The sequence below is a fragment of the Schistocerca americana genome, chromosome X, assembly GCF_021461395.2.
Source record: "Schistocerca americana isolate TAMUIC-IGC-003095 chromosome X, iqSchAmer2.1, whole genome shotgun sequence".
NCBI classification, from domain to species: Eukaryota; Metazoa; Arthropoda; class Insecta; order Orthoptera; family Acrididae; genus Schistocerca; species Schistocerca americana.
In genome coordinates, this window is record NC_060130.1 from 754,718,191 (window position 1) to 754,740,158 (window position 21,968).

The 21,968-nt window shown below is 42.3% G+C and overlaps 1 protein-coding gene across 1 annotated transcript in view; it reads right to left on the reverse strand.

Moving 5' to 3' along the window:
- The window catches only part of LOC124556299 (secreted frizzled-related protein 1-like), a 416,152-nt gene extending 395,010 nt beyond the window's left edge, over positions 1 to 21,142 (reverse strand). The window contains exon 1 of the mRNA XM_047130274.1: positions 20,653 to 21,142. Within this exon, the coding sequence (XP_046986230.1) occupies positions 20,653 to 21,142 (490 nt within the window). The remainder of the gene's footprint in view (positions 1 to 20,652) is intronic.
- Between the last annotated feature and the right edge of the window lie 826 nt (positions 21,143 to 21,968).

The window sequence follows — 21,968 nt, forward strand, 5'->3', positions numbered from 1 at the left end:
TGTTCTATCTCCACTGTGACGATGAGATTTACAGTAGATTCTTGTAAACTCTAAATACCGGGTAGTTATAATTAGTGTGGAGCTACTCACGGAGGTTCAGTGAGAGTTGTAATCATCGCACGGTAGCAAAACTTATTAGATACGCTAATGCGTTAATGCGGAACCGATTTACGCTGGAAAAAAATATTAGTTCCAGTTTTGACCACCAGGAGCAAACATGGCACTGTACAGCGTTTGTATGACGGTACGACATCCACGCTGTCATTTGACAAACCATAACGTGAATGAACTGTATGGTATCGAGAAGAGAGACCGTGCGCTGTTAATAAAACTGTTTATGTAAATAGCAGCTATTGCACTACAGCATTGAGAAAATATCTCCGACTGAGATTTGCGAGGAGATGCCAGATATCATTAAATGGTTTAAAGAAGATAATAATTAATTTCGAAGACACGGGTGAGCCTGGTGTGGTACCTGGAAGAGGAAGGCGTCCTATCCCGGTGGAAGTTATCGACAATGTTGCTTCTGCTGTAACTGATCATGCAGCACGTGCCCCGGGTACTGCTAGTGACCGTGCAGTGTCACGAAAATTGCCCATCCCATGGTCAACAGTACGGAAATTTTTGAGGTCCATTTTACACTCGTACCCGTGCAAGAACCAGACGATGCAGCAACTGAAACCTCAAGATCCGCAGCAACGTTCTGAACTTGCTCTTCGGTTTCTGGCACCGATCTAAGTTAATAACATGTGGCCGGGCAATATTCTACGGAGTGACCAGGTACAGTTTACACTACAGAGTGCAGTGAATACACTGAACTGCCGAATGTGAGATACTGTTAAACTGTGTGTTGTGGACATAGCCACTGCACGCGCCGTATGTACCCGTGTGGTGTGGATTCACAAGCACCTTTATTCTCGGTCCGTTCTTCTTTGAAGAGAATACACCCAGAGGGCCTTTCTGGTGTACCGAGACGTCTGTACGTTAGCGAGACCGCTTTGTACAGCATGTGATTCCTGCTATGGAAGAGCGCAACTGTGTGTAAACCACTGTTTTCAGTCAAGATGAGGCAACACCTTATGTCGCTTCCCCAGTGAAAGATCTGCTTAAAGCATAGAACGTTCTTTGAAGGTTGCTTTAAGCAGATCTTTCACTGGGCAAGCAACATAAGGTGTTGCCTCATCTAGCCTGAATATATATATATATATTTGTTCGTTCCTAGCAGACAGTAAAAATAATACTAAATTGGTTCGATTCTCAGTTTCTTGAGGATCAAGTGTTTAAGTAAACGGTCTGTGCAGGATACGTGGTTGGTCCTTGGATTAAGGTTAGGCACTTTGCCTGAGTGTCGTATCTGGCAATAATTTAAGTAGGTGAGAACCATAAAGTTGCTCCTTGATCCGAGTCCCATATCGAAAGTATATCCAGCGTAAAGATCTGCTTTAGGTAGTTCTGAGTTCGAAGGAAGCCAGAGCGTACCATGTCCTAGTAAAGCAAAGAACTGATCAAATAATTTCTCGAATTGATGGCTGTTTTGCTGTGGCAGGTTAGAGATACCATCTGTCAACCAGGGCAATGCATTAAAACAACTAATGACGACAAAATATTTTATTTCGCTTTTAGACACACTGAAAGTACAATTATCAGATACTTACAGCACTGCTCTAATTAATCAAAACTCTCTCTAATGATTTACAACGTAATAAAATATAACATCTATCCACTAAAAGCTCTACGGTCGCAGGTTCGAATCCTGCCTCGGGCATGGATGTGTGTGATGTACTTAAGTTAGTTAGGTTTAAGTAGTTCTACGTTCTAGGGGACTGATGACCAGAGATGTTAAGTCCCATATTGCTCAGAGCCATTTGAACCATTTGAACCACTAAAAGCTTGCCCTTGTTTCCCTACCATAAAATCACACATAAATTAGTCTCATTTCTAGAATAAAAATAGACAAAAGGTATCTACTGGTTTACGGTATTGCCAAAGAACATCATTACTGAGTTTTCATCGAAATGTTTCTCGTATTTTTGAGATTTGTGACAAGACATGAGCCTTTACTGGCAAAATTCACTGTCCGGCAGAAATTACTAAGATTAAATAATTTTTATTTGCTATACTCCAAAGCTTTAGTCAGTCATTATTACGTTGTCAACTGAAATCATAGGTCCTCGTTTAGTATAATGACACAAATTATTAGACTTTCTTCTTCACATTTTGATTTATATCACAAACCTTAAAATTTGTTCTCAGCAAAGAAACTCTGGTCTGCAGGGTGTTTAACGGCATATTTGGCGATTTCTTAAGAACTGTATTTTCCACTAGTCTTCGTACTCTTCTTCCGCATAGCAACAGCCACCGTTTGACAGTGCTCATGTCGACTTCAAAAATAGACCTCTGCGCTTCATTGGTCTTTTCCACATCAACTTGGCCAGAATCGACCATATTACTTTTTAAAAGCACCAATGTCTGCCTTAGATATTTTTTGACCTTTACGATACAGATACACATTCCTTCAGCTGCCACGTGAATGCGCTTCTATTACTTGTGTGAATGTGTCAGTACACAACGCTCTTTTGCAACAAAAAATTTGCACTTTTTTCCCACACTTGTATATTTCACATGATCATGAGACATATGAGGAAGGGACCTGCCCCATCCACTAAATATTATATACGAGCACGTTGCTCGTCATCTGTTTTGTTATCGTCTGTTTGGATATCGATGTTCCCAGCGATCAGCAACAAAACAACCACTGGGGCCCTTCCATATCTATTGGAATGGAGTAGACCTCTTTCAGAGGAAATTCCATGAACAGAAACAGCCATTAAATGAATAGGAACTGTTACGGCGTAAAGTCATGTCCCGGCACGCCAGTCGCCAACGAAAGAGAAGAGATGGCTGTGAGAAGACGTCAGCCAATCGCAAGTTACGACTCCTCTCCAGGACTACAACGCAACAGCAGCGGCCCCTATATGAAGAGGATATAAGCGCCGCGACTGACGCAGCTTCAAGATTAGGCACTTGTATAGAAGCGTCAACTCTGTTCACTTCGCTTGTACTCTTTATGTAACACAGACTTGGAATTGTTTATACTGAAGAAGATTTACTATTTCGTATGTCGCCCTTTGGTTGCGACACATCTGTGTAATTGCAAAGTTAAGTCTCGTATCTTTTCTTTCTGAATTAAAACTGATTAATACAATTTGTCTGAATGTTTGTCTAGATAACCGCGTACACAGGATTCTTAGACACCACATATTTGACGACGAGCATGGAAACATAATAAGAACCTACATATATCGGCTGTTATCACTAGGCGAGAAACATTGCTGAAAAAATAAAAATGCAAATGTTCCTCTGTAAAAGGTAGTTATTTATTACCATACCTACACAAGGAAGAGGAAAGAAACATTCTCTCTGCATTATATTTGCATTAAGAGATGGTGCTGCAATTAAGCTTATTTCCGAGACGATGCACTATTATAAATAAACAGTAACTAATTCAGTGGAACAGAGGACCAAAAGCACACCAGGGATTACACATTACTGTGAAACAAACAAAAGTCATCATAAATATAGTGAAAAGCTTAATAGTACATGAAGAATCCGAAAAGTGAAAGAATGGGCTAACAGCACGAAATAATTCAGCATTACCAGCTCGTTAAGATTATTTATAGTGTTGTTTTCCCTAGGCACCTAATAAAATTATGCCAACGTTTACATAAGGCCACGAAAATAACAATACATACTGCCAAAGAGCTAACACCAGACACAGAGAATAAAAATAGTGTGTGTCACCAACACTGTTTAATATCTACATCGACGACATGGTCAGGGAATGGATGGACAGAATACCCCAAGCTATAAGAACTGGGACAGATAAATTTCTAAATACAATGGCAGGGCAGTGAGGACAAATTATAAATAGCAATACACAGATTAAACAATATGCGCCTAAATTATAACCTGGATATATCAACAACAACAAAAAATCGCATTTTTAGGAAAGTACCCCATATGAATTAAGTCAATTGACAGTTAAATAACAACAGACCAGGTGACCCATTTCCAGTATCTAGTATGTGACATAACTTTTGAAGAAAAGAAGGACATAAATAGGAATATTAACCTCTGTCGACATACATGTGGCTCAGAAAGAAGAACATTGAAGGTAAAACGACAAGAGAACCAAACCCAAGTGAAATTTTATGAAGTCATGGTGCTACCCACAGTACTACACGGAGCAGAAAGACATTAAGATCAAAAGACATAAGGCAACTTGAAACAACGGAAATGAAATTCCTCTGATCTGTGAAAGGCTGCACAAGAGAAGAAAAAATAAGAAATGAAGAAACAGGAAAAGAACTGGGAGTACAACCATTAACTGACAAAGTAATCCAACGAGTGCAGGGTTGGGAAGAGCATGTATTGTCTATGTAACTTCAGAAAACCCCTCGACATGCGATGGAATACAATCATATTGAAAGAAGGAGTATGGAAAGGCCGAGGGAAAGATGGTGAGCGCGGCACAGTCCATATGCCTAATCCTGGTGTGGCAGAACAAGAAGAACAAGATTTTGCTGTATGTGTATGTCTGTGTAAACCTCGTGGAGACAGTAGGTTCCAACTACCTGAAACTCGTGTTCTTTTGGCAACTATGAGGCCACGGGACGAGAAGGCACGGAGGGGATTTTGTGATAAAACGCTGGGGATGGCTGCTCGTTAACTGGCCCTGCGCGCCGGTGAAATGTGAGCGCCGGACGCTTTATCAGAAGCAGGCGGCGGGTGCGCCGGATACGTGTCGCAAAAAGAGAAGCAAAAAGCCGGCCTCCCAGTCGAAGCCAAGAGCGAATCGATAAATCGTGCAAAATAAAAGAAAGGGACGGGGAAAAGAAATAGTCGCGTCGTATCCGCCGGTGTCTGCGACGCGGAGTCCACGCAAAAAAGAGGAGCCCGAGATATTACCTGGCCTGCATCGCCTATTCACTCGCGTGTCGGTTCCGAAATGAGAATATCGCCAGAGTGCATCTCACTGCGTGGTTCGGCCGTGTTTTGAATCCAGTTTTAACACCGTGGAAGGCTGGAATTTAACGCTTTAGCCAAACAAACCCGTGACAGATTGCGCAGTTTCACGTTCTGAACTCCGTTTACTGGGATAACCGTAAAATGGTTCAGGGACGAAATTATGCTTGTTTACCAAGTGAAAACATTTCCGTCTCCGTACCTGTCGGCCTCACACTTAATAGCCCCGATACTAGAGCATATTACATAAATGACGACCGTGGCAGAGCAACGTTAACACCCATGTATCGTATATGATTTTATTCGTAGCTGTTATTTTCGCACCAACTGTAGTATACATTTCAAAATAAAATTCAGTCGTCAGTAGTAATGAAATTTTTATTTCGCCTTACCGGCTTCAACAGATTAATCTGTCATCCTGAGAAGCCTACAAAATTAAGGATGTTATAAATCATTAGACTTTGGCCATAAATTAAATTTATGTAAAATGTACGAAGTTTATCGCAAAAAATTACTTGATATTGATTTGGAAGATGTAAATATCTTCTTCACAGAAACATAATGCCATGACATGTCAAAAATGTACATATTGTGGGTGATTATTATAAACGCAGATTGATAATTTACAGTAAATGGATCAAATATATGTACTAGCAGTAAGGAATACATATAAAAGGATATAAAAAGTGTAACTAAGGTATATAGAGAAGTTATGTAATACATTTGAGAATTAGTCCATTCCCTTTAGATATCAGAACTGTGTGTCATGTTTTTCAAGTGCATTATATATAACTTCTTTATATACCGGTAACTTATCTATAGTTTTTATATGCTTTTGTATATGTTCCTTCAGCACAACAATTTCGCTATGTACATAAATGTGATTAATTTATTGCAAATTATCAATCTATCAAACTGTATTTACAATAATCACATACAATATGTAGATTTTTGGTCGTGTCATGGCATTATGGTTCTGTGTAGAACAGATCGACATCTGTTAAAAGCAACAATAAGTAAGTTTTGTAACACATTTCTTGTAATTTACATAAATGTATGCCCACGGTCTACTGATTTATAGCACTCCTAATTTTGTAGGCTTCTGAAAATAACATATTAATTTGTTGAAACCGATAAAGTGAAATAAAAATATCTGTGTGACTGACTACTGAATTCTATTCTGAAATGTCTGTATCATATTGCGGTAGACGCTATTTATAACTTTAATCGGCGTTTACAAACCAGATTTCATCAGCTTATCTTAGTTTCCCGAATAGTCTTTTGCTAGAACTTTAGTCAAACGCTCCCGCAATTTTTTTTACATACCTAACTGTTGTTTTATATCATTAACACAAATTGCGTTCACAGAAAGGCAACCACAAAGCCGTTATTTTCTGCAGTAAGGGCTTTTCTTATTATTTTCAAAGACATTGTTATTGTGCATCTTTAGGGCACTCAACATCGCGGCTATCAGCACCTGCTTTTCAAAGAAGCGTGGGAGACCCCCACCACCTATTTTAGACGATCTTCCATATTTACAGAGATTTTGTGAACATACAGACATAAACAGTTCATTTCTTTTCCTAGTTCTCTGATTTATTTGTAAGGTATTGCCATTGCCTTCTCCTTCAATTCTGTTCTACTCTGACGTTACTGACAGCTCAGTCACCAAGAAGAATACATTATACCGCTGATCAGGATCATGACAGCACATACAGAATTAGGACTGCAGAATTATATATTCCGTCTGGCTTAAAAATATTAGTATAATGTCAAGCATCCACAAGCGAAAAGTAGCACGTCGTGGCACAGGATTAAAGAGAACATGGCTATATTTCTGCGGAATCTCTCTCCACAGTATGTGAAGAAAGGTAGGAGGGAAAATTAAGGTTTAGCGCCAAAACGATGAGGAGGTTATTCGGGACAGAGGAGGGGGCAGGAAATCGGTCGCGTCTCTTTCAGAGGTATCATCCTAGATTTGCCTTAAATTATTTAGGGAAACCATTGCATTGTCGAAAGGGTACTGGAACCGCTGTCGCCTGAAGTCCAAGGACACAAACCAGCAACAGGTTTTGCTGAAGGACCCTGAAGAATGAGTTACAATGAATCATATCCCAGACACGTTCGATGGCCAACATGTCAGACAAACGTACAGGAGAGCTACCCATCGTTGTTGAGTAAAAGCTTTCACATTTCCCGCCACACGTGGTTGCGCATTGTCGTGCTGAAATATGGTGCCTGAAGGAGAGCCAGGAACTGCCTAGAAACTCTCCGGTCCATGTTCACATTCTCCCCAATAAATATTAGTTGATATTGTATTTTTTGTCCAATGGTGGCCTAAAACACAGGATCTGGCGTTTCTCTGCTGTGCTGCTCAAGATTGCAGTCTGCTGGACAGCAGTCATCAAGGTAGCTTCTAACGCTTATGCACCCATCTCTACAGAACACACAGAAACGGGATTCCTGCGGAAACAATATATCTTGCCACCCAGCACTCTATCAGCGGCATTCAGGTGCCCACTCCAGCGTCGAGATAACACTGTAGACAAGGCTATATTATCCGTTACGGCCATATGGTCAAGGTAGTTGTCATCCTGTGTTATGGGCAACTGAGGGGGCCAGCACCCCCTCGTAGCCACATACAATCCTGTTCTGTCCATTGGTTACACACACACATCATTGCGATAGTAGCATGGTAAGAAAATACGTTCCCTGGAACCGATCATAATGTTCCACTTGAACTCATTCACATGCAGATATTGCACCCTTTGACGTCGACGAGGTACCTTGGCTCTTGCTCTCACGTTTGACCTTTCCAGTAGCAAAAGGGAGAACGCAGCTGGACTTAACGTGTATGCCAGCTTTCTGCTAACTGAATCACTAATTGCTGACACTCTGTTTTAAACATTCCCAAAAGGAAAAGAAAGATCAGTGTTTCACCCCTCGTTGACAACGAGGTCATTAGGAAACAGACCACAAGTTCGGATTGGGGAAGAAAATCGGCCGTGTCCTTTCAGAGGAATCGTCCCGCCATTCGCCTTAAGCGACTTAGGGAACTCACGTAAAACTTATATCTGGATGGCCAGAGTGGAATTTGAACCGGCGTCCTCCCAAATACAAGACCAGTGTCTTAATCAATGCCCCATCTCGTTCGGTAACATCTTCCAACTTAAGATTCACGCTGAACATACTTTCCGGGATTTTTAACTATCACAAATGTTAGTAGAGAACGTCTCAGAACAGTTATGATCCGACAGTGCATTTATGGTCGTTGTGCTATATCAAATTATGGTGATAGAAGAAATTTTCTTCGCCAGAATTTGGCCACCATGAACAGGACAAGTCGTAGTTCCTGTTCACTGAACTATGTTGGAAAGACCTCGATAGAATCCGTATCTCAGGTAGAGAGGGTATGATACTATTGGCTATAACTCACGTTTTCCACGATGACGTCAACCACGGAGACCCTCTAGAAGACTGTTCTACAAGCTGGTAGTAAGTTGAATTCTTTTCTTGAATATATCGAATGCGTATGCAACACAGCAAATTGCTGTACAGCGCTCATCAGAGTGGTCAAAAATGGTTCAAATGGCTCTGAGCACTATGCGACTTAACTTCTGAGGTCATCAGTCGCCTAGAACTTAGAACTAATTAAACCTAACTAACCTAATGTCATCACACACATCCATGCCCGAGGCAGGATTCGAACCTGCGACCGTAGCGGTCGCTCGACTCCAGACTGTAGCGCCTAGAACAGCACGACCACTCTGGCCGGCTCAGAGTGGTCGCGGGAACATACACTGTGTCAGGTTGGTACAATATATCGACAACAAAGTCCAGCGTCATCATCATAATCATCATCATCATCATCATCATCATCATCATCATCATCATCTTATCGTCACATTTTGCTAACCAGACACTAGTACACGACTGAACGCGTGAGAAGACATCAGGCAACTACTGAAAAGTCTTCAATATCGCACTGCTGACTGATTTCAGGTAGTATGACAGCATATAGTGATGCAGGATGTGCCGGCCGCTGTGGCCGAGCGGTTCTAGGCGCTTCAGTCCGGAACAGCGCTGCTGCTACGGTCGCAGGTTCGAATTCTGCCTCGGGCATGGATGTGTGTGATGTCCTTAGGTTAATTAGATTTAAGTAGTTCTAAGTCTAGGGGACTGAGGACCTCAGATGTTTAGTCCCATAGTGCTTAGAGCCATTTTTGATGCCGGATGTCTCTGACAACCGGTACGCAATGTGATTGAGTAAAACTAGCTTCTCAAAGAGCACCTGATCGTAAATTTTTCTGCGGGATTTTCAATCTCTCTTTCTCGTTGTTAAGAACAAAATATGCATACTTGTACTCCAGCGGTTTAGGCGAAAGATAGGATCAGGAATTGCAAAATGACATGGACTAAATTTCTGCTCTGTGTAATAAATGGCAGCTCTCATTAAATGTAGTTAAATGTAAGACAATACTTATAACAAGCAGAAAGAACCCGATAGCATCTTATTACAAAATTAGTGGTGAACATCGTATACATGTTCAGGGATAATACCAAGAAGACATAAAATTTGACGATCACTTAAAATCATTATTGATGTAGGCACGTTGAAAACTTGCATTTGTTGGAAGTGTTCTGGGGAAAAAAGAAATCAAATACGAGGTCCTAGTACAACAATTTCTACAGCATTGTTCAAGTGTTTGGAGTCGTTATCAATTAGGCATGACAACAGACCGCGAACGAATTCAGAGCTGCGTTGGGAGCATCTTAAAAGGACGAAAATGTAACAGAAATTCTCGGGGAACTAAAATGGGAATCCTTTGAAAACATAAGATATAGATCGCGCCAAACCCTGTTGGGCAACTATATAGAACCTGTACTCGAAGAAGACTGTGCGACCATTACTCTGCCATCGTCGTATATCACTCGTAGCGTCGTGAGAATGAGATGAAAAAGATTAGGGTGCACAGAGATATACATAAATAGTCATTTTTCAATTAATCAGTACCGCAGTGGAATAAGAAAGAAAATAAATACGAGGGCGTGCTGATAAGTAATGCCTTACAATTTTTTGTTGTGTTCCCAATATCGGTTGAGGTATTATATGCCATGCATATTACTCGGTCGACTTTCCTACTTCGCTGAAACAAGTTGCATCCCTCTGCAGCTGGAGGGTTCCGTGTAACTACAGCGATAAGCCAAAACATTATGACCACTGCCCAGAGAGACGTTGGACGCCGCCTAGTGGCGTTACGGGCACGTGTCGTGGTAACAAAAGCATATAAGCAGAGCAGACCCGGAAGGGGGATCACTGCAGCGAAGATATGGGCTGCAAATTGGGTAATCCATTGACGTAAGTGGCTCTGACAAAGGGTATATTATTATTACGCAGAGGCTGTGAACGAGCATTGGTCGATTGTTCACGTGCTACTGTCGTGAGCTTCTACGGAAAGAGGTTGACGGATAGTGAAACTACAACTAGGTGCCAAATGGTTGGTCGTCCACGACTCTTCATAGAACGTGGGGTTCGTAGACTTGTCTGCTCTGTAAAATAGATGGTGATATATGGCATCTCTGCCGAAAGAGCACAATGCTCTTGCACACGCAAGTGTTTCAGAGCACACAGTTAAAAAAAAATGTTCAAATGTGTGTGAAATCTTATAGGACTTAACTGTTAAGGTCATCAGTCCCTAAGCTTACACACTACTTAATCTAAATTATCCTAAGAACAAACACACACACCCACGCCCGAGGGAGGACTCGAACCTCCGCCAGGACCAGCCGCACAATCTATGACTGCAGGGCCTAGACCGCTCGGCTAATCCCCCGCGGCTGCAAACAGTTCATCGTACATTGTTGAACATGGAGCTCCGCAGCAGATCACCACCACGTGTTGACATGTTGATCTAACGACATCGTCACTTACGACTGCAGTGCGCACGGGGCATCGGGATTCAATCGTTGATCAGTGCGAACGAGTCGGCTTTTCGGGCGAATCACAGTTTTGCTACACTATGTCGCTGGTCGTCTCCACAAACGCCGTCATTGAGATGAACGGCGGCTCGAAACGTGCAGCACGCCACGGACGCAGGCTGGAGGGAGCAGTATGATGATATGGGAGACATTCTTCTGCCTTTGGAATGGGAACTGTGGCAGTAATCGAAGACAAGCTGACAGCTGCGAACCACCTGCACGACTTTGCTTGATGTCTTCCCCCGGCGGCGATGTCATCTTTCAGCAGTATAACTGCCCTAGTCTCGGAGCCAGAAATGTGCTACTATCGTTTGAGGAGCATTATAATCAACTCACGTTGATGTCTCAGCGATCAAATTCGTCTGACGTAAATCCTATGGAACCCATTTGGATCGCTATCGGGCGCCATCACCGAGTTCGCAAATTAGTGGCCTGTTATTTACGCGAATTACGTGGCTTATGCGTAGACATCTAGTGCCACATACCTCCACAAACCTACCGATAAGCTGTCGGATCCCTGATACGGGGAATCAGTGATGTATTTCGTTCTAAAGATTTGAAATATGTGTATGGTAACGTGCGATTTTGGGTTATTCACGCTCGTAATGAAGGGAAGGCGATGCTAGCTTCAACGTGTGTGACAGAGCTCCATCAGTTTCCAAAACTTAAAAACCACCTTCGAAGACTTCACTTTGATGGCGATGAAGCGGCGCAAGCAGAGGTGAGGTTGCGGCTCCCTGAAGAAAGTCAAATATTCTACAGTGACGCTATCAACGCAAGAGTAACTATGTTGGCAAATAAATATGTAGACGTCAATAATTGAAATGTAGAATGTTAATAAACTTTGTTTTACTTAAAGATCCTTACGAGTTTTCACATAAAAAATTCGGAGGCATTACTTTTCAGCACGCCTTTGTAATATTGAACAATGTACCGTAAATTGGCTTGTGGGGTATATATATAGATGTAAATGGAAGTTTAATAGTGTATTACAAAATGGCTACTGGATTTTTTGTTGGTTATTTTTGTATAATCGAATCAGAAGGGCATTTTCTTGATGAATTTAATATATATATATGAATTTAATATATATTTGTTCAGACTGTAAGGTCTGACAAATACTGATGCAGACATCACGATTTTCGATGAGTCAGTAGTCATCATCTCTATGTGGTGCACGTGAATCAATCGAATCATTTGAAAAGAATTTTTAATATGGGCCACCCAGCATTAGATACGGTGTACGAATACAGCTTCTGTTATCTGGAGCTGGCAGAATCTTACCACAGTGGCCGTGAGGAGGCGCAGAGGATAGTACACGAACGTTCTCTACCCTTGGGGTCCTAATTGCTGCAGGGTCTGAAGCAATAGCAATGATCGAAGACATGTTATTTTCCCTGTTCCTCTCGAAATAGCAGTTTACTGTTTCCACGTCCTTGTTATAAGATTATAAAGCTGTCACAGTGTTGTATATCATAATCTACATTTCTCAAAAATTCGTGTATCTGTGAGCTGCAGCCTAGAGGCTCACTCGAAAGATGCCCGAACTGCATAAAGTCAAAATATCCAGTGAAGAAATGTGGTTTTTACGCCTGTACGCCAAAAATCTAATCGATAATACATTTTTATCTTCCCAGAGTCGCGTAAAGGATCTTGCTGGCAGATTAAAACTGTGTGTCAGAGCCTTTCGCCGGAAAATGCTCTACTGACAGAGTTACCCGAGCAGAAATAGCGACCCGCCCACGCAGCTTTACATCCGCCAGCACCTCTCCTCTACTTTTCAAACTTCAAAGAAGTTCTTCTCTCAGAATTTTAGCTGCATAAGATATGCATGTTACTTGCATATGATTTGACGATCAGTAATTGTATGATATTCAGCCTCGTGATACCAGTTGAGGACGTCGTAACTAAATGAAATATTATTCCAAATTATTCGCTGAATGCGACTTTCAAGACGTCAGCTGTGGTGAATATAGATGTATTGTTCAATTGCGACATGAAGATTTGTACCCTAGCCCAAATTTATTGCTTATCGCGACGGTCGCTTTAACCGTTTCGGATATCCGTGCACGCTCCCCGGCTAGATCCAAACTACTGAGGTCATGAAATTCACGTTCAGCGAATAATTTGGAATAATATTTCGTATAGCTGCTGACCGTCAAATAACATGCAAGTATCATAAGCCGAGGTGGGGCATAAGACGATAAAATGGTCTCAGTTCCTTGTAGTAGCGTCATTGTCCCTGAGAAGCAATCAAGTAATGTTGCGAGCTTTAAGAGAGGCGTACATAAGACTACGATATAAGGAAGTGGTCAGTGATAAATGGCGGTTTGGATCGGTCCGGAGAACGTGCACGGATAGCTAAAATGATTCTGGCAACCGCTAACGATAAGCGAGAAAGCCAGATTCGCGTTCCGCCCCAAACCAAATTTTCATGTCACAATTGGGTAATAATCTATGCTCATTGCAGCTAATGTATGAAATTCTCATTCAGAGAATCACTAGGAATAAAATTCATTTTAGTTAATTTGTTTCTTTTAGTTCATTGCCGGCCACGGTGGCCGAGCGGTTCTAGGCGCTTCAGTCCGGAACCGCGCGACTGCTACGGTCGCAGGTTCGAATCTTGCCTCGGGCGTGGATGTGTGTGATGTCCTTAGGCTAGTTAAGTTTAATTAGTTCTAAGTTTTAGGGGACTGATGACCTCAGATGTTAAGTCCCATAGTGCTGAGAGCCATTTGAACCATTTTTTTGTTAGGTTCATTTCATTGGTGATGTGAACGACCCTTTTTATTACTCGCCCTGTAGGCATCCTACATTTAAATGTCATCTCGTTGTTTACAATTCTCAATATCAGGAATAATATTTTCCAGTTAACCTTACTTCACTTATGGGCATTTTGCAGCGCCAACGTCGCGTGGCTTTATTTCGGTTTTATAGTTATTCCGTTTATTATCACTTTTCTGGGAAACATTCACACTCTCTCCTAACGGAATGACGGTAGAAGATACAAGGTTCCAATATGGATTCATTTAAGCATTCTATTTCGTTGGTTCCGCGATACAGCGGAAACAATGAATCAGAAAGGACCGATGGAAAACTGAATAGGAAGGAAGGTTAAGAGCTCATATCCGTCGAGAAATCGACAGTGGGCTTATTCAAGAAATGAGTATGTCATTGCCTGACTATATCTGATACTATGGAAAAGTAACAGTCGTATGTTGAGTTTGTGCTCGGTTTTCCCTAACAAGCAGCTGAGGCTGAAGCTAAGGCCAAATTTTTACACGCCAGATTTTCTGTCGTTGATTTTCTTCCTTATAAACATTTGTATCGTTACGAGGGTCTGAACTATCATTATCCAACGTGGTCCTCTTAACATTAACAGAAATTAGTGAGGACATGCTGCTGGACTCATCATTATGTGTCTTGTGTACATTTTAATTTCAGTCCTCTGGTGACTACTATACGATCACTTTCTGTAACAGTATACTGCTTTTTATTGTTGTTCAAATGGTTCAAATGGCTCTGAGCACTATGGGACTTAACATCTGAGGTCACCAGTCCCCTAGAACTTAGAACTACTTAAACCTAACTAACCTAAGGACATCACACACATCCATGCCCGAGGCAGGATTCAAACCTGCGACCGTAGCGGTCACGCGGCTCCAGACTGTAGCGCCTAGAACATCTCGGCCACTCTGGCCGGCTATCATTGTTTAATCCGACCTTGTGCTTCATTGATAACATCGTCGTTGACAGGGTACAGTAATGGGAAAAAGGGACCTATATTTTAACGTGGAATGCAAATCACGTGTTGTTCCTGGCAACTCCTCAAATCGTTGAATGGTGAAGGCAGAGTAAATGCAGACCGAAAATTTCCGTGACTCGACCGGGATTTGGTTCCGCGACCTCTAGGTTTCTAGGCAAGCGCTTTACCGCTAAACCACGAGGTCCGACGACGTGACACTCACACCTAATGTTTCTTTCTTCCTACCTTCGAATGCTAATAAATATATCTAGCGAGATTAAGAAACTGACATATAGATTAACAAGGTTCTCTTTTAGTGCTACCCCGAAAATCGGCAAACTTCAGTGACAGTGCTAATAACATTATTTTTTATTTAAATCTACAGGTGTTTTGCATTATGGTTCGAATGTCTCATTTCCTGTTTATGTTTCTATTTTATCAGGAATTCACCAAGCTCTATAAAAATTCTGATGTACACTGAGGGAAACAAGTGTTCCTCCACCAAATTTTAGACTGTGCAAGCATTTGACAGTACATGCGCTGATAACGAGTTAACATAACTGGCAAATCCCCTGAACCCTCTTGCGACAAGTATTTTTATCCATTTAAACTGTCATAATTTCTGTTTACTTACTCTACGAAAATGTGCCCATGAAATACCAACAATATAATTCAGAGACGGTGGGTTGCGTTTTAATTTCATCATTCGCTTCTAATGTCAACAGCAACGACAAAAGAAATTTGGATTACTTTTGACGTATGCCTCACAGCAGTTCTCCATATCTAATCTAACTAAATGTATGTGGGTAATATGCGTCCTGTATAAACTACTAGGACGCTAACTGTGTCCTCCTCAATGTAGAGTGTGTTCTGTAAGTGATAGAAGGCCTAGAGTTTACTCCTTACACATTTTACACATCTATTGTAATTTTAGAGCAATGTTTCAAATAATCATCCATCATGCGAAGGGGAAGCACAATGAGCTATACATCCCTCGACCTGAATACCAAAAATCGGTGCTGCTCTGAGCTGGGTGGCTGTGTCTGATAAAGACCTTAGCAGTGACGTAGAACTGACAGGCAGTTTGACAGAGACATACTGACGTGACAATGGGAACCGCAGTGGGTTTCTCTGTGTCATCGCGTTCTGTGTTATTTCAGACAAATACTTCCTCATATCCAAAGCTGTTCCGGAACCTCTCTGTTCTGTCACGGTGTACTCAATAAACCGAGAATAATACGTGCTCGTCCTCACGATTTTCTACACTTCCTTAAACTCTTAGAATATCACTCCACGTATGTAACAATGGGAGACAGAGAGTTGCAAAGCATTTGCTAGATCTACAGAAGATATTTACACCAGAGAACTTTGCAATGAATTGTAACATCGCCAGGAACAAGTTTTTGTAGCGAAACTGCCAACGATATGAAACCTTCCATTATATTGAGCGAAGAACACATTGTATCAGTAGTGAAGGATCACTGATACGAATACGATTCCGGTATTTCTATCGTACAGTCTAACAGAGTGGAACATGAACTTACAAGCATTTGGCACTTTATTCTCACGTGACCTAACTGTCACGTGAGCATTCAGAAAGGTAAGTTTTTCACTGTGCTGAAGCTTCAATCTCTGTGAACTTCTGTCAGCACTGAACTGGCATCTCAAGTCCTGGCCCACTTCCCAGGTCGAGCTGTACGATTTTTTTTTTTTTTGTTTCGGGAACGTGAAAGAGGACGCACGATGTCAGTAAAGACAAAATATTTCTCGTTCATTCTTCTGTATCGCAGCAGCTACGATCGGCGTCCCCTGCCTACCATCACGAACGTGGTCGCTTGTGCTTTGTCTGGACTGTTGACTTAGGTCTTCCGTCATGCAGTTGTATAATTGGACCGTTTTTAAGAAGGTGTCTCGGCTGATGCCCCAGCCTTGTTGAATACAAAGGAAAAAGCTGTCTTCGTGCAGCCCACACTTTTTTTTTTATTCACGAAACAGTTGACATGTGTTTCCCCGTAAGTCTGCAATGTTCACTGACTGTGCATCTTTTTGTTCTCATTACGTCACGTTCACCTTAAGAGTACAGAAGCAAATAAACATAATTCTTCTATATGTAAAGTGAGTCGTACATAATTGAACATCTTCGAGGAATTTCGGACAGTTGTACAGTGATAGATTTACTCTCAAACGATATTGTGATATTTGTGTCCTACACAGTGTTAACTTCACACATAACAGCATTTAAGATTTCGAGATAACGATGTCATAAACTGAGTACTCGGTTACCGCAGAGAGCATCAAATGTTTCTACGAGAGTAGCTGATTTCCCTAAACGAGTATGTGCTGCAGTTGTTCACATCACCAAGTCCATTAATCCATAAGCAGCTATTAGTATTTTTATATATCTAGTAATACATATAGTTGTAGGAAATCACTGCTTGAACGATGATGTAAGACAGTTTGAAAACCATAAGGAATAAGCATTTAGTAAATTTATACTGTACGGTGTATTTCGAGGTTTGATACCGGATCTTCACGTGCATGTCATCTACTAAAATTAAAACATGTGGGTAACCGAGACTATCACTGGGGCATATAAGACACCAGTCGAAATTTAGCATAAATATCTATTTTACATTGCTGCTCGACTCTAGATGCGCAAAATATCACTATAGATGTTCACTCCCGCAACACTTCTGACCAAATGCTGTGTTCTCTGTAGGACAACGTGGTTACGGGCAAGAATAAATAATAACAAGAACACACATCTGTGGAATCCGTTAAATGTGCAGTAGCATATTTAAAGTTGTCCATTTGGAACAACAAATTTCTACAGATGACAATAACGATTATCTTAATTAAGACTGAAATACTTAATATGACTACTGATGGATTCACTTAAACATTTCGTAATGTTAGTGCGTCCACTCGAAACACTACAGTTACATCTCACAGATAATACAGCCGACCTGTAGCTGGTATAAAATCAATAAACCAAAGTGTGACTGTTTTTATACAAATGTTATCGAGATGGACCACAAGGTACTGCACTTCTGGGAAGCCACTCGTAGCAGAGGTGAACAAAGCTCTTATATGACACGTACCTCCTATGCACACAAATAAGGCATAAAACAACCACAACAGTTTATGACAGCTTTTCCATCGTCACATTTACAAGCCATTTACTAGCTATATTTCGCCCCAAACGTTGATGTAGTGGATTTCATATTCATCATAAAATAGCCATGTCTGCAGTGACTTCCATTTACTGTTACACTGTTAAAAACCCATTAAGTTGCGAGCATTTGTTATCACTCAGACCGAGATTCTCTACAGGTCTCGTTAATGTATGGAGTCAAGTTATTAAGATATGTAAGATACAGGACTTCATTAGACGTACTTAAAGAGTAATTATAGTTCACGTACCGTATGCTTTGTCACTAACGGAGCCGTAACTGTACCTCGGCGGCAGTAACGCCTATTATTGTTGGATAGGGAAGTACGAGAACTTTTGCTGCAATTTTCAACGAGAAGGATGGAAGATTTAGGTGTGTATAAGCACAAAGTTTCCTGTTGGCCTAATCTGACATGAACAGCTGAAAAGAGAGGAAAGTTGGGGTTCAACGTCCAACTGACGACGAGGTTATTAGCAATAATACCATATAGGATAAGGCAAGGATGAAGAAGGAAATCGGCCGTGTCCTTTTCATGGGAAACATCCAGAACATCACCTCGATCGGTTTAGAGAAGTCACGGAAAACGTAAATCAGGATGGCTGAAAGAGGATTTCAACCCCGCACCACTCGATTAAAAATCCAATGTGCCAACCACTCCACCACCTCTCACAGCATAGTCAGCTTGTGCACTCGCTGCATGTCGCTAGCAAACAGTGGATCAGAATACGTCTAAAAGTACCAGCATCGGACCTGAAGAAGAGCTACGCTGAAGTTGACTGGAAGATCACCCGTACATTTCTGCAAATATTCTCAGACGAAAGTTTGTCATGGAGACTGACAGAAGGGAAACGGAAAAGGAGCCCAATCAACAGGCGGAAAATTTAAGAAGTAAAAAAAATAATGTATAGATTTCCTGTTTTTTTATCTACATCCAAACTTGACAAATTAAAGTGCATAGCTGAGAGTACTTTGTGTTGTGCGGCATTATGGTTTCTTCCATTTCTCTGGAGTTTATAGGTTCTGTGTGAGGTTTTCATGGAGCCTGTTCCACAAATCGAATATTGGAATTCTTTCCCATGAGCTTTCCGTGAGAAATCAAGGGCCTTACCTTGAGCACTAGCGTGTTAACTTCCTCATAAAAAAAAACTAACCAGATGCTATGTTGGCACCTACTTAACTATAAATTATTTTTGATGGAAAGCATAGTGGTCACATTATAATAATGAAAATTATCATGCGACTAGTTTTCTGTCCATTAAAAAACAACTTTTAGTACAGTATTTGACCACTCTTGTTGCTCTTCTCTCAGTATGCATCAGGTTCTCTGTTAACCTAATATGATATAGGCTCTATACATTTAAGCTGTATACTAGTAGGCCTATAGATCATGCAAATGACAGAGAAAACGAAGAGAATCCTATGAATGAATCAAAGGCTTTGTCACAATCGCGACTGCTCTTACGTAATTGTGTCACTTCATACCCAATTCAAGGAATGGCCTTGGGGTTGGTATGTCGTGAGTAATGAACCCCAGAATTAACACATTAATCTACTATATTACTAATAATAATAAAAGTAATAATAATAATAATAATAATAAACCCGTGGAGGACCGGGAAAAGAATAGGCCTCCGGTATGTTCTGCCAGTCGTAAAAGGCGACGAAAAGAAAAAACCACTAACAGGGCTAACCCCCCATTTAGTGTGATTAGTTGGTTCAGGACAGAACTAATGAAGCCTCGGACAAGCGCTGTCATGGTCGGGGACGACGCTTGACCCTATGCCTGTCCACAATGGTAACGACACTGCTAGGCACATGGAAAATGATTAAATCCAAATAGAGGTGTTTTGCAGGATATGCTTCCTGCAACCACCCTAGAAGGAAAACAAAGACAGAGGATGAGTTGGTCAGATGAAGTTAACCGACACCTCATGTTCTGTTATTACCAAGCAACAAACTTAGGAACCAACGCAACTGGATACAGATCACAAGTATACACAACATATATTACCAGATACCCAGAATTAAAATTTTTAACACAACAACGACTGGCTGATCAGATCCATGTAATAATAAAAAATAACAGGATACCCCAACTCTCTGGTGTTCTCAACAAATATCTGGCGCTCTTTCGTCTCTAATTTATTTTCTTGTTTTCGTGAAAGTGTCAAGCTATAGCATTATTTGAGATTGGAGTGAATGATATCCATTACCGTCTGGGAAGAGTACAAGTAAACTTCGAGAGATAGTATAGTAACAATGGACCAATATCGGGAGAAACCGTTCAAAGGCCTGACAGGACATACAGATTTAGACTGGGCCAATTTGGATTAGATTAGAAGTATTCCTTCGAGCAAATGAATTTCAGAATAATAGGGACGTGCAGACCTTTCCATTAATTCCTCATCCCCGAGGACCATTTAACTCAGGATCTGTGGAAGGAATTATAGCTTTTCTTTTAAATACGTATTACGTATTTTCAGTTTACGACATGTCTACACCGTTGAAGATCTCCTTGCCGTGTATCTACGGGGCAAAAAATCTAATGTAATAAAATAGAAAATTGGCTACGATATTTGTCAGGTTGCCAGTGACGGTTTCTGCAGTGCTTCCCTCCACCCAATGAGACAGTACGGGGGTGCACGTTGCAACAATGAACGCAGTACCGCACGTGGCAACTGAAAATGAAGCGCCTGCTGCAGCTGCCAGAGAAGTGGGCGTGCGACTCACCGGCGGCGGCGTCGTCGCGCGCCTGCGGCGTGATGCACATGTCGTTATCCACGGGGAACCTGTCACAGCGGAACATGTCGGGCCACGGGAAGCCGTAGGTGTTCATGCGCGCCTCGCAGCCGACGCGAACCTTCTCGCAGAGCGACCGGCACGGGTAGATGGCGCGGTCGAGGCACACGGGGCTGAACAGTGAGCAGAGGAAGAGCTGCGTGTCGGGGTGGCAGCGCACGTTGAGCAGAGGGAGCCAGGACGCCGCCTGCTGCGACACCTCGGCCATGGTGTCGTGCTCCAGCAGGTTGGGTAGCCGCATCTTGAGGTAGCCGATGCCGTGGCAGAGGCTCATGTTGCGCGGGATGTCGACGCAGATGGGCTGCGAGGGCCGGCCGGCGCCCAGCCCGCCCCAGTAGGCGAGCGAGCGGCGCGCGGCGGCGGCGGCTGCGCCCGCGGCCAGCGCCAGCCACAGCCACGCGGCAGCTCCTGGTCCCGTCATGGCGGCGCGCCGACTGCCGCCGCGGCCGCGCCGCTGCCTCGGCCCGAGCGGCGCGCGTCACGTGACACGCCGGGCCACGTGCCGCCGACCTCGCCCAACGCCCGCGCCCGCCGCGCCGGCGACACCCGCCGGCACCCCTCCGCCGCAAAATTTTGCGACGGCCCGCCCAGCGTGGCACCAAAACGCAGTTACTTAGAAAAGACCTGGAATATGGACATCTTGGAGGTAACGCACGTACACTGAGGTGACAAAAGTCATTGGATACCTCCTAATATCATGTCTGACCTCCTTTTGCCGGGCATACTGCAGTAGCAGTACGGCAGTTACAAGAGTTGAGGGGCATGAAAGCGAAGCAGTGGTTGGGAAGGGAGTGAGACAGGGTTGTAGCCCCTCCCCGATTTTGTTCAATCTGTATATTGACCAAGCAGTAAAGGAAACGAAAGAAAAATTCGGAGTAGGTATTAAAATCCATTGAGAAGAAATAAAAACTTTGAGGTTCGCCGATGACATTGTAATTCTGTCAGAGACAGCAAACGACTTGGAAGAGCAGTTGAACGGAACGGACAGTGTCTTGAAAGGAGGATATAAGATGAACATCAACAAAAGCAAAACGAGGATAATGGAATGTAGTCGAATTAAGTCGGGTGATGCTGAGGGAATTAGATTAGGAAATGAGACACTTAAAGTAGTAAAGGAGTTTTGCTATTTGGGGAGCAAAATAACTGATGATGGTCGAAGTAGAGAGGATATAAAATGTAGACTGGCAATGGCAAGGAAAGCGTTTCTGAAGAAGAGAAGTTTGTTAACATCGAGTATAGATTTAAGT